Consider the following 13090-nt stretch of genomic DNA (forward strand, 5'->3'; position numbering starts at 1 on the left):
TAGAAATCAAAGGAACAGAAAAGAGACAGTAAGAAGACTAACAAGTTCAGTCATGTTTTCTGACACATTATTCCTCCCCCTCTTCCCTCTAGCCACAGCTGATTGGATGAGAATTCATTTGGAGTGGGGGAAAGAGTATGAAATAATAGTTAATTACTTCCTTTTGAGTTCTTGATGCTTGCATTTCACAACCAGAGAGAACTTCCTTTTCCAGTAGGTGGCAGCGCTGGCAACTTGAAAACCCGGACAGGCTGCCTTCTGGGTCGGCTGGGGACCAATGATTGCCGCAGGGCTGAAACAAAGCAGTTATTTCAAGACAGGAGAGAGAGTCAACTCCAGAAAGCAAATCCTCACTCGAATTTAGAATAGGGAAAAGTTTGAGATCTCTCTCTCAATCCCCCTCTCCCTCTCTCCCCCTCTCCCTCCTTCTGTCTCTCCCTCCCTCCCTCCCTCCCTCCCTCCCTCCCTCTCTCTCTCTCTCTCTCTCTCACACACACACACACACACACACACAAATCTGGAAAACCTGAATGAAAGCTTGAAAAACTTGCCTTTTAAAAACCTGGGGCTCTTAACTGGAAGTACTGCTGATGGGCACCAGAGGCTCAGAAAACTCCTCCTCCCACTGTGAGCAAATCGCCGCCCCCCGCCCCACCCCCCCGCCCCCGAGATTCTCCAAAGTTTACATCAGATTCCCAAAATGGACGGGGACTTAAAACAATTAAGATACCCTGCCTACGAATGCTCCGTTAAACACCACTCAGAAGTTAATCGGGCAGGAGTCTGGGCTGTACAGGAAGGTGGTGGAGTGCACCCAGGCCTTGGGTGGGAGGTGGGAGAGGCCGAGCACAACCAGTTGCTTTTATAACTTTTTCTTCCTGAAGGGTCACTGCTGGAAAAAACCCCTTGGGGAGTTTAAAGCGGAAAGAGAGCGACCACTTTTTGCAGACCTATTATGTGCGTCCTAAATGTCCTCATTTAATCTTTGCAGTAATCCTTCGAGTTCGCTGTTAATCCTTCCTATTACTCTCCCAAATCCCTTAAGAGGGCACTTGATGGACTGCCGGTTTTCGTGGTTCCGGGTTTTAACTGAATGCACACACTGACTAGTCTCCTCTTTTACAGACAAAACTTCCCTGCGATTGCCTTTGTTTACATGAACTTGCCTTTAAAAATAGCCTTTCATTTATTTCTTTGGTCTATTTCTTTCCATCAAGAGCCACCCTCAGAATTGGCAGCGTGAACGCAGACGTAAGGGCAGGAGCTAGTACGATTTTCGGTTGAATTTAGAAGACAGTCCTGGAGCCTCACTTTTCCCTTCTGGTTCACGGGGTGGCCGGCGGCCGGGGCAGGGTTTGGGCGGGAGAACTGGGGCCGCGTATCCCGCGGCTGCCTCTGCTCAGGGCAGACGGGCGGCGGAGGGGTTGGGCGGGGTCGGGGTTCAGCCTCACTTGGCCGCCGCCTCCGGGCTTGGGGGTGAGCCCCGCCCGGAGGTGGTCGAGCTAACCGCGGAGGGAGCCGGCGAGAGGCGCGGGGAAAGGGGCGAGCGCCCTTGGCTCCTCGAGCCCGGCGCGCCATGGCGGGCGCCGGGCGAGTACGCAGCCCAGCGGCCGCGGGCTAGCCGAGCCGGGAGGCCACTGTTGGGTCCCTCCTTCCCTCTGAGCCCCAGGCCTCGGAGCCACCGAGAGGAGGATGAGTCCCTGGAGCTGGTTCCTGCTGCCGACCCTCTGCCTCCTGCCCGCGAGCGCAGCCCCTCCGCGCGGCGCGCCCGCCTCCGCCAACTGCAAGCTCAAGGCCCAAGTAAGGTGCGCAGCGGGCGCGGGCGCGGCGGCCTCCCGGCACCTCCTGGGGGTGGTTACCTTCCCAACCGCACTGAGCCCCGTGCTCTTGGACCCCGAGCCGACTCAGCGGGTCGGGCTCCCACCTTGCACGGCGGCGCCTCCTAGCTCGCGCTTCCTGCCGAGCCCCCGGGTTCCCCGTTCCGGCGGGGGTGCAGAACTCCGGCCACACGAGACCCTGTCCCCCAGCCATCGCCATTCGTCAGCCGAAGGGAGTCCCGGGCCGGGTCCCCCGGGTCTCGCCAGCCTGCTTCGCTGGCGTTTGAGGGACGAATCCGCGAAGACCCAGTGGGCCCGGGACTTGGGCACATTGACTTTTAAGTTTGTTCTGCCTGCTCGTCCCTAGCGTTTCATTTCTGCTTGTTTCTAAATGGTAATAGCCCCCAGCAGCTGCTTGATTTAACCTTCGTCTATTCAGTGCCTGGGTTAGGTGGAATGTGGGGGGAGCTGAAGCCATCCCCCTTGTTTTACTGATATGGGAAACTGAGGCTCAGAGAGGGACTTTTGTGCTCCAGGTTACAGAGCGCGTTCGTGGAGAGACCAGGTCTGACAGCCTAGCGTTCACGCACCCGGCGCCTCCTTAGATCTTCGCATCAGCGTTTTGGGGTGAGGGGAGCCGAGGTGAGAGAGCCCCAGTGACCTGCCCGTGTCCACCCAGCCCTATAGGAGCAGAAGCCGAACGGAAACCCGGCAGGTCTGGCGTCTCCGGGGCTGAACCTCTTTCGAGAAGAGCGTTTCCATTTCCTGATCAATTTTCCTACGCTCGGAATTTTCTGCAGGTCTGAAGTCCCTCTCTTCTGCGCTCCGTGGAAGTTGACTTTTGCGAGTTTACATCGGTGGGTCCAGTCTCTGTGGATCCCTGGCGCTGGGGAGGGTGATCGTAGACTGAGCGCCCTCGAACGCCGGTTGCCGGAGTTCAGGGGTCTGCCCACCTTCGGTGACACCTGTGCAGCATCCGGGGCCGCGTCCACTTCCCTCCGTGATTTTATTCATCGTCTTAACCACAGCAAGGGAGAAGGTGACCTCACTGAGCCGTTCCTGGCGCACAGGGCTGCCCGGGAAGCTGCACTGTGTTTCTAGGGCGCCCTGGGCTGCGGACGCGTGGACGCGTGGAGGCCGAAGAGGGAAATCCTCACCAGGGATCGTTCCAAACTCTGCTGCGGTGTGGCAGCTGCGGGCTTGTTACACAAGGCAGAAGTCCATCCTTTCATATGAAAGCAGAGTGCCTTGCCCTTTTGCGAATCTATTACCAACTCGTAATAATATTATCGAGTGAGTCTTGATAAGGTCTCTGTTTCTCCCTTCTGTTGACTCTGTCTTCGTGGGTCTTTTGTTCTGTCAGTTCTCATACTTTTTGGTCTCATAGTAAAACACTTGTGTGGGTTAACGGAAATATTAATAAAACGCAAGAATACACACGCACACATGTCATTGACTGTCGGAGGGTGATGTTATCTAGAGACTTGTAGCCTCTAGAAAATTCTGTTTGTACACTTGTGAGAGAATGAAAGAGGAAAATATCTTTGTATTATTATGAAAATAGTTCTGGTCTTACAGACTGCTTGAAAGGGACTTGGGGACATTCACAAGTCCCTGGACCACACTTTGAGAATCAATGTTCAATTCTGTGGGCAAACTGCCTTGTCCTGTGTGGAGGTCAGAAGGTCAGTCAGTGGCAGGGCTGTCTGCTTGACCTGCAGGCTGTAGAGGGCACCGTGGGTGGGTCCCCCAGGGGGTTGGGGTGTTGAGATTGTAGAGTGAGGCTCTGGAATCCAGCCTCCCATCCGGTGCGGCAGCTTCCTGTAGCTTTCTGGAAGGACTGTGGCTTGATAGCTGGCTTGGTTTTCAACTTTCATTAATCATTAGAGAGGTTTTCTGAGCCAAAGTCCGCCACAGACAAGGCAGGCTTTACCCGGAGCAACACACAGGTTGAGTCTGTCCTTATCAACACTCAAACACAACTCTGGAGCGTTCTTACCATTCCTGCTAGCGTTGTTTCACATTTGCTGTTTCTTCACCCAGATATCCACATGCTTGCTCCCATACTTCCGTCTGGGCTCTGCTCAAATTCTCTCAATGAGACCCTTCCTGATTACCTATTAAAGATTATGTCACGCCCCCATTCCCTGGCCACCCTGCCCTCCTATCTGCTTTTCTGACTTTATTTTCCTGTGTAGCACTTAACCACCATCTGATAAAAATGTTTGTTTATTGCCCCCCCTCCAATCTCCATAAGCATAGGAATTTTTGTTTGCTGCTGCCTCCCCAGTGCATACAAGAGTGCCTGGCCATAGTAGATGCTAAATAAATATTTGTCAAATGAAAAGGGCACACTAAAGCCAACTTACTTTAATATCATTCCAGCTGGTCTGCTGAAGGGTCCTCTTGGAAAAGAGCAGTTATCTCAGGTCCAGGAGCTGGATGGGAAGAGCTGAGGGGGCCCGTGGCTTAGGGATTTAGCCCACATTACACAAGCTGTCATTGTGCTACTTTATTTCATTGTATGGATTACACATGTGTGTTAAAATCTCCAGTAAGGTGATTCAGTCCGCAGAACTTCGTGTGTCTCTGTCATCCATGGACATGTCTTCTTCTTTTAAAAGAAACCTGTTATGGTGTTAATTTTTTTTTTTTCCTTTGAAATCATCAGAATGTTAAGATACATGGCTCCGTCTAGTAGTAGGTAGGGGCCACAATTACAGTGAAAGGGGGGTGGTAGAGCCATTTTGTTTTTCTTTTATGGAGACAAATAGCCCTTCCCCTGTGGGTGTCGGTGTGAGGCAGGGGCAGCTGCACCCCTAAGATCAGTGCAGCAGCCTAGGGGCTCACCTGTGGGCAAAGACAAGGTAAGAGCTCCCTGATCAGAAGCCCTGAAGACTCGCCTTTCAGAAGGGCCTGGTAGACAGGTGTCAGTAGCCAGAGTGGGAGACAGGGTGCCCTCCCGGGTCAGAACAGAACTCCGTGTATTGAAGAAGCTCCACAGGATAAGGATCATTTCTTTAAAACCACTTTAAAACCCCTGGCTTAAAAAAAAAAAAAAAAAGTGGCAAAGCCCCCCACTCCCCAAGCTGTGTTTTCCCTTAAAGAGAGAATGGGAAAGGATGGCCCCCTGAGGAGTGAAAGATGTCAGTGCGGGTTCATCTGGGTAGGTCAGTGAGGCCCCAAATGGGGAGCTGGACAGAGCCTCTCTAGATGTGGAGTCAGGTGGTCCTCCCGAGCGATGGTGCACCTAGCAGAGTACGAACTGAAAAAGATGTAAGTCTGAATCGCGGGGGATGTCTGCTGCATGCTAAGGCCGCCTGATACGGTGTTTAAAACCTGGGGCTCAGGAGCCAGCCTCCCTGGCTTCAAATCCTGGATCCACTGCTTAGCAGCTATGAGACCTTCTGTAGCATAATAAACCTCTCAAGGCCTCGATGTCTCCGTCTGGAAACAGCCAGTGTCTTACTTAGGTGTGTATCCGCCCTCTTCCTCTCTTCCCCATCTCTCCTATGTGGGCACCGGGCAGGCGTTCACCCCCACCATGCCACGAAAACCGTTCTTGTCTGGGTCGCCAGCGACCTCCGTGTTGCTCTATCCAGAGGTCAGTTGCCCAAATCCTCGGCTTATTTAGTCCATCAACCACATCCAACCCACTGGCTTACTGTCTCCTCCCCGAAGCTCTTCCTCCAGTGGGCTTCCTGCTCTTCTGATTTTCCCTGCTACCTCGCTGGCCACTTCTCTTCTTCTGGCTTCTCTTCTTTCCCTTGACTTCACAAGGTTGGACCATTTCTAGACCCATTCTCTCCTGTTTGCACTTAGTCCCTTGGAGATCTCATCTAGTCCTATGGCTTTAAATAACATCGAAATGACCACACCCTCTTTTTCATCGGGGGCCCAGATCTCTCCCAGACTCCAGACTCATGTATCCGCCTATCCACTCGACCTCCCCACTTGGATGTCTGCTTGACATTTCAACTCAGCGGGACCAGCACCAAACTTCTGACCTTCCCTCGAATCCTGTTCCACCCTGTCTTCTCCATCTGGGTTGATGGTAACTTCATCCTTTTAATTAACTGATTCATCAGCAAATCCTGTTGGCTCTTGCTCCCAGAATACAGCCAGAATCCCATCTCTGATCACTTCTCATCAAGTCTGTCAGTACTGCTCTGTTCTCTCACTTGGGTCATCTCAGTAACTTCCTAACTGACCTTCTTTCATCTGCCCTCATCTCTCAGTAGTCTGTTCATCACAGCTGCCAGAGTGATCCTGTCAACACATTAACTCAGGTCGTTTCACTTCTCTCATTAAAAACCTGCACCAGCTTCCATCCTACTCAGCATAAAAGCCTCCACCCTTCCAGGGACACGGGGGCCCTGTGCGGCCAGGCCTTGTTGACCTCTCTGACCTTTGCCTCCTGCCTTCCTCTGGAGCTGTCCAGCTGCAGTCATGCTGGCCTCTTTCCTGCTCCTCCAACACATTGAGGGCCTTTCTGCCCCAGGGTCTTTGCACTTGCTGTTGCCTCCTCTTGGAGGGATTGCTCCCAGATAGTCCTGTACTTTGACCTCTTACCTCCTTCACGGCAAGGCTTAAATGACCTACTGGACATTCAGGGACTTCCCTGGTCACCCTATTTAAGACAACATCCCTCCTCCACTAGTACTTCCTGTTCCCCTTCTGCTTCTGTGTTCTCCTCAGCAGTTACCGTTAACATACCGGAGGCAGAGACCCATACTTCATTCACTGCTGTATTCCTAGTGCCTCATGCCTGGAGCCGTGCCTGGCGCTTGGGGGGCACAGCATTGATAGTTGGGAAAGAAATGAGTGTTGAACAAATGCAGCAGAACCTTCCGTGTGCAACGCTTGGATGGTGCCTGGCACACAGCGAACAGTCAGTATCAACCAGCTGCTTTCAGCATCATTACTGTCAGTGCATGGCTAGATGCCAGAACATGAGTACTGTTTTTTAAAAAACCTGAGCAGACACTTCCCTGGTGGCGCAGTGGTTAAGACTCCACGCTCTCAGTGCAGGGGGCCCGGGTTCAATCCCTGGTCAGGGAACTAGATCCCACATGCGTGCCACAACTAAGAGTTCGCATGCCACAACTAAGGAGCCATCGAGCCGAAACTAAGGAGCCTGCGAGCTGCAACTAAGACCTGGTGCAGCCAAAGAAATAAATATTAAAAAAAAAAATCAACCAAGAAATGTTCTTAGAAAAATATTATATATAAAAAAAAGCTGAGCAGTTTTCAGTGAAAAGATCACACAATAACCCTATTTTTAGACTCATACTGGTTGAAAAGACAACAATAAAATAAATAAGAAACTAAGAATGGATACATGTAATTGAACAGACTTTGTTCCTGAAGAGAAGTGTAGGCATTTTGAGGTAGGATGGGACATTAGGGACATTAAGTGTGTTGGGTGAAAACAAACCAAAACCAAACCAAAATGAAACACCCCCTCACCACTCCCCACCAACCCCACGCTATGATCCTGCAGTATGGGTTTGGTTTTTCTTGGAATATTTGTTTACTATCATGGTCTCCTAATAGATGACAATGAATCAGGTGCCCATGTGTTTAATAATAATATTTCAACTATGTGCCATGTCTCCAGTTGGAAACTGTGTAGAAGCCCTTTGGTAGACTGTGTGGAACTTGTGTAACCAGATGTATAGGTTGGTGGTCTCCAATCGTATCATCATCCAAGACCCCTTTGATCACCGATTCTTCCCACTAAAATGAACAAATAAAACAAACTAAACCTATGCTTGGAAGCCCAGCTCTAGCAAACCAGTTGCATTTAAAGGTAATTATTCTGTTACCCATTTAAAATAAACCAAAGACATAACTGTCAACCTCAGCTTTTGATTACTGTCTAACCAGTGTTTATCTACCAGCTTGATCTAATTTTAACCAACAGTGAGGCATTTGATTGCTTAATTAGCCTTTGGCAACCATTTTTCTGTAGACTACAGTTTCCACGTGGCTTTTTGAAGTAGTATTTAAATAACCCTGGGGACTCTCATTACTCCCTAAGAGGATGCCTGAGGACTGGCTGGAGACCCTGTACACCATTCATCTCTTAATACTAATTCAACTGTTAACAGGTTTTTTTTTTTTTTTTTACATCTTTATTGGAGTATAATTGCTTTACAATGATGTGTTAGTTTCTGCTTTATAACAAAGTGAATCAGTTACACATATACATATGTTCCCATATCTCTTCCCTCTTGCGTCTCCCTCCCTCCCACCCTCCCTATCCCACCCCTCCAGGCGGTCACAAAGCACCGAGCTGATCTCCCTGTGCTATGAGCTGCTTCCCACTAGCTATCTATGTTACGTTTGGTAGTGTATATATGTCCGTGCCTCCCTCTCGCTTTGTCGCAGCTTACCCTTCCCCCTCCCCATATCCTCAAGTCCATTCTCTAGTAGGTCTGTGTCTTTATTCCTGTCTTACCCCTAGGTTCTTCATGACATTTTTTTCCCTTAAATTCCATATATATGTGTTAGCATACGGTATTTGTCTTTCTCTTTCTGACTTACTTCACTCTGTATGACAGACTCTAGGTCTATCCACCTCATTACAAATAGCTCAATTTCGTTTCTTTTTATGGCTGAGTAATATTCCATTGTATATATGTGCCACATCTCCTTTATCCATTCATCTGTTGACGGACACTTAGGTTGCTTCCATGTCGTGGCTATTGTAAATAGAGCTGCAATGAACATTGTGGTACATGGCTCTTTTTGAATTATGGTTTTCTCAGGGTATATGCCCAGTAGTGGGATTGCTGGGTCATATGGTAGTTCTATTTTTAGTTTTTTAAGGAACCTCCATACTGTTCTCCATAGTGGCTGTATCAATTTACATTCCTACCAACAGTGCAAGAGGGTTCCCTTTTCTCCACACCCTCTCCAGCATTTATTTATTGTTTATTGTTTCTAGATTTATTGTTTCTAGATTTTTTGATGATGGCCATTCTGACTGGTGTGAGATGATATCTCACTGTAGTTTTGATTTGCATTTCTCTAATGATTAATGATGTTGAGCATTCTTTCATGTGTTTGTTGGCAGTCTGTATATCTTTGGAGAAATGTCTATTTAGGTCTTCTGCCCATTTTTGGATTGGGTTGTTTGTTTTTTTGTTATTGAGCTGCATGAGCTGCTTATAAATTTTGGAGATTAATCCTTTGTCAGTTGCTTCATTTGCAAATAGTTTCTCCCATTCTGAGGGTTGTCTTTTGGTCTTGTTTATGGTTTCCTTTGCTGTGCAAAAGCTTTGAAGTTTCATTAGGTCCCATTTGTTTATTTTTGTTTTTATTTCCATTTCTCTAGGAGGTGGGTCAAAAAGGATCAGGTTTTAAAAATTATTTAAAAAATGTGTTTTTTCTCTCATTCGTTCAGTCATTTAACTTTTACTTGTCTAACTTGTTTATTACCATTACTTATGATAGGGCTTATTATCTGACTTTCACCACCTGAGTTCCATCCCTGGCTGGGGAACTAAGATCCCGCAAGCCATGTAGCACGGCAAAAAAAAAAAAAACCAAACCTCAGTGGGGTGGCTGAGACAGAAGCAGAATTGAGCATACTTAGTGCATTCTTGAAAAGCTGGGTGTGTGAGCAGAACTATAATTTGAATACTTTAAAAAACAAGGTCACAGGCTGGAGGCTAATGAGATAAGCTCCATCTGACGTGCATGGTGTTTTGAGAAAACTGAGGTCTCATTTCCCAACTGGAAGATTTTATTTAATATCAGGATTTCTAGTTTCTTTGGAAAAGTCCCTTCTGGGGCACCAGGCCTGTTCCCCTGCGGCCAGCACTGCTGAGGCTGCTTAGCCAATGTCCTTTGTGGAAAGTTGTGGGCTTGTTGGCTCCTGACCTCCCCCTGCTGTTATGTCACCCCAGCCCACGTGCTTCCCTGCCTCAGCTCTCCTCTGAGTGGTCCCATGGTGTTTTTGTGAAGGTGACAGGGGGACAGGTGGAGAAGAGCAGGCTGAAGAGAGTAGGGCCCCTGCTTCAGCCAGCTCCACCCTCATCGGTCTTATATTTTGAGATTCTGTGTAATATTTCATTTGAGACCAGGTTGCCGCTGCTGAAACAATGACACAGAAGAGCAAATATAGTTGACCCTCATTATTTGTAGATTTCATGTTTGTGAATTTGCCAGCTTGCTAAAATTGTGAACCCCAAGCTTGTGGTGCTTTCACTTTCACGTGCAGATGTGCCTAGAACTGCAAAAAAATTTGAGTGGCCGGATGTACAGGCTTCCAGCGGAGGTCGAATGAGTCAGTGCTCTGGCTTGTCTCTTCACCCCTCAAACTAGAAACAAGTAAACAAGTGTACTTTTTGTAGTTTACTTAGTGCCACGTTTTTTTTGCATTTTTGTGCTTCTTGGAGGTGATTTCACTGTTTAAAATGAAGTGCTGTCTAGTGTTCCTAAGCACAGGAGGGCAGTGATGTGCCTTAGGGAGAAAATACATGAGTTAGATGAGCCTCATGCAGGCATGAGTTACGGTGTTGTTGGCTATGAGTTCAATGTTCACAAGTCAACAAAATATACTAAAGAAGGTGCTTTTCAACAGAAGCACACATAAAACATAAAACGAGGTTATGTATTGCTCTGTTGACTAAAGCGTTGTGACCAGAGGCTCGCGGGAACCTAACCCTGTGTTTCCCCTAGGAGCAGTGGTTCAGTATCCGGTAATTCAGTGTTCACAGGGACTTTATAGAACATAACTATGATACATAATGAGAGCTGACAGTAAACTGAAACCCCACCATCCAGGAAAGCATGCTACTTAAAGGGCTGCTGAAACGAAGCCTTTGACAGAGAATGAATTCCAAATATTCTTTCCTATAAAACCTGGATTTTCACATTTCTGGGTTGCTTGATGTGGGGCTCACCCCATGCATATATCTGACCTTTACACTTGAACTCCTTGAGGGCTGCCCTGTGCACTTCTTTGTACAGTAGCTCTTAATAAACAGATGTTTCATAAATGCCCGCTGTTGAGACTGAGAGACACTCGGGGCCAAAGGGCAAAGTGGCTTGGCCTCAGGATGTAACCAGTGCTCAGCCTATAAAACTGTTGGGAGACATCGTGGAACCATCCAGTTCTCTGCTGCTGAAGCAGAAGGCTTTTGTAAGAGAGAAATGCAGGACAATGCATGTCCTAAAGGGACAGGGGCAAACTGTGCAATCAGGGGCTTCTTAGGACTGTGGAGTCAACCTTGGCTGCACCTTGGAGTCACCAGGGAAGCTTTAAAAATATCACCTAGGGCTTCCCTGGTGGCGCAGTGGTTGAGAGTCCGCCTGCTGATGCAGGGGACACGGGTTCGTGCCCCGGTCCGGGAAGATCCCACATGCCACGGAGCGGCTGGGCCCGTGAGCCATGGCTGCTGAGCCTGCGCGTCCGGAGCCTGTGCTCCGCAACGGGAGAGGCCACAACAGTGAGAGGCCTGCGTACTGCAAAAAAAAAAAAAAAAAAAAAAAAAAAAAAAAATATATATATATATATATATATATATATATATATATATATATAACCTCTTATCTCACCTCCAGAGATCCCATTGTGATTGACCTGGGATAAGACCCAGATATCAGACTTCTAGAAGCTTTGTAGGTGATTCCAAATGTGCAGCCAGAGTTGAGATACTCTGCCTTTGGGGTTGTTGAATTTGAGATCCGAAGAAGTAGAAACCACCAGGTGTGCCTGGGAGGTAACAGTGGGCTCCTCAGGTGTCCCTTTACCTGTACCAGGTGCGTCCTTGTGGTCCCTTGAGAATCCCCTCTTTAACTCCTGTCCAGCTGCTAGAGCAGGCATGGGGCAAACTCAAAGCTGGTAGTTGTATTGCTTTCTCATCTTTAATCAACATTTCGATGAGAAAAGGGAAGGGATGCTGAAATTCAGTCTGCTTTGAGGACTCCTGCCCCTGGTAGGTGAATCTGCCTGGACTATTTTGATCATTTTTCTCCTGCAGGGTGACTTGTCTCTCTAATTTACCTCTCAGGTTCCTGTCCCTCCATATCATGCCTTGATGTTGTCTCTTTTCCTTTTAGCAAAATGAGTTGAATTCCTTCTTGTGGACCATAAAGCGAGACCCGCTGTCTTACTTCTCTGGCACGATCCATGTCCCGTACACCCGGGTTTGGGACTTCATCCCGGACACCTCCAAGGATGCTTTTCAGCAGAGCAGCATCGTGTACTTTGAGCTGGACCTCACGGACCCTTACACTATCTCGGCCCTCACCAGCTGTCAGACGCTGCCGCGAGGTGAGAACCTCCAGGACGTGCTCCCCAGGGACATTTACGGCCGCCTTAAGCGCCACCTTGAGTACGTCAAGCTCATGATGCCCTCGTGGATGACGCCTGACCAGCATGGTAAGGGTCTCTACGCAGACTACCTGCCACCTGCCCAGACTTACAGTCTGATTTGCTGAGGGAGTTCCTGCTGCTCCCTAGTCATAAATTCCAATAAAAGCAAGCGATCATATCTTTGAGACTGACCATATTTTCCATAATTGAGATGGAATGTGCTTGAAGATGGAGATCTTAATACAAATGAAATTATTTACAGAACAGAAACAGACTCACAAACGTAGAAAACAAACAGTTCCCAAAGGGGGAAGGAGGGAGGGGATAAATTGGGATCTTGGGATAAGCAGATATGCATTACTGTATATAAAATAAACAACAAGGACCTACTGTATAGCACAGGGAATTATATTCAATATCTTGTAATAATCTATAATGGAAAAGAATCTAAAGAAGAATATATAGATATGTATGTGTAACTAAATCACTTCGCTGTATGCCTAAAACTAACACAACATTGTAAATCAATTATACTTTAATTAAAAAAGATGGAGATCTTGACATTTTACCTTTCCTTGATAGGTTTGGTTTAAAATAAATACCTGGGGCTTCCCTGGTGGCGCAGTGGTTGAGAGTCCGCCTGCCGATGCAGGGGACACGGGTTCGTGCCCCGGTCCGGGAAGATCCCACAATGCCGCGGAGCGGCTGGGCCCGTGAGCCATGGCCGCTGAGCCTGCGCGTCTGGAGCCTGTGCTCCGCAACGGGAGCGGCCACAACAGTGAGAGGCCCGCGTACAGCAAAACAAAAACAAAAACATAAAATAAATACCTGGAAAAAAATACCTGAAATCTCTGAAAGGGAACTGCTTCCTAAAATATGGGCAGCTTTGCTTGTGAACAAGAACATCCTTCCGAGAATTCTCTGACGTTCCAGTTGTTAGGAC

General features: G+C 48.2%; 1 protein-coding gene across 8 annotated transcripts; it reads left to right on the top strand.

Annotated features, from left to right (window-relative positions):
* The first annotated feature begins 537 nt into the window (after positions 1 to 537).
* On the top strand, positions 538 to 12652 carry LOC132531715 (metalloprotease TIKI1-like). Of its 8 annotated transcripts, XR_009544200.1 has the most exons (4): positions 1423 to 1800; positions 2354 to 2459; positions 2618 to 2674; positions 2846 to 3264. XR_009544200.1 is itself a non-coding variant. In XM_060169717.1 (3 exons), the coding sequence occupies exons 1-3, from the start codon at positions 591 to 593 to the stop codon at positions 12270 to 12272; spliced, it is 549 nt and encodes a 182-aa protein (XP_060025700.1). In that variant the 5' UTR covers positions 538 to 590; the 3' UTR covers positions 12273 to 12652. The 8 variants fall into 8 exon arrangements, 2 of the variants coding, with proteins under 2 accessions (XP_060025700.1, XP_060025701.1); XM_060169717.1 differs by lacking the exons at positions 2354 to 2459; positions 2618 to 2674; positions 2846 to 3264 and adding exons at positions 538 to 627; positions 11892 to 12652 and having other exon boundaries at positions 1670 to 1800; XM_060169718.1 differs by lacking the exons at positions 2354 to 2459; positions 2618 to 2674; positions 2846 to 3264 and adding exons at positions 802 to 1251; positions 11892 to 12652 and having other exon boundaries at positions 1670 to 1800.
* The last annotated feature ends 438 nt before the right edge of the window (positions 12653 to 13090 follow it).

The sequence above is a fragment of the Lagenorhynchus albirostris genome, chromosome 13, assembly GCF_949774975.1.
Source record: "Lagenorhynchus albirostris chromosome 13, mLagAlb1.1, whole genome shotgun sequence".
Taxonomy (NCBI): domain Eukaryota; kingdom Metazoa; phylum Chordata; class Mammalia; order Artiodactyla; family Delphinidae; genus Lagenorhynchus; species Lagenorhynchus albirostris.

Excerpts from the sequence above, each read along its gene's own strand:
- LOC132531715 (XM_060169717.1), top strand. The coding sequence starts at position 591 with ATGGGCACCAGAGGCTCAGAAAACTCCTCCTCCCACT. Across the intron at positions 628-1,669 it reads AGAAAACTCCTCCTCCCACT|GCCTCGGAGCCACCGAGAGG; the intron begins GTGAGCAAATCG and ends TCTGAGCCCCAG. Across the intron at positions 1,801-11,891 it reads ACTGCAAGCTCAAGGCCCAA|CAAAATGAGTTGAATTCCTT; the intron begins GTAAGGTGCGCA and ends TTTTCCTTTTAG.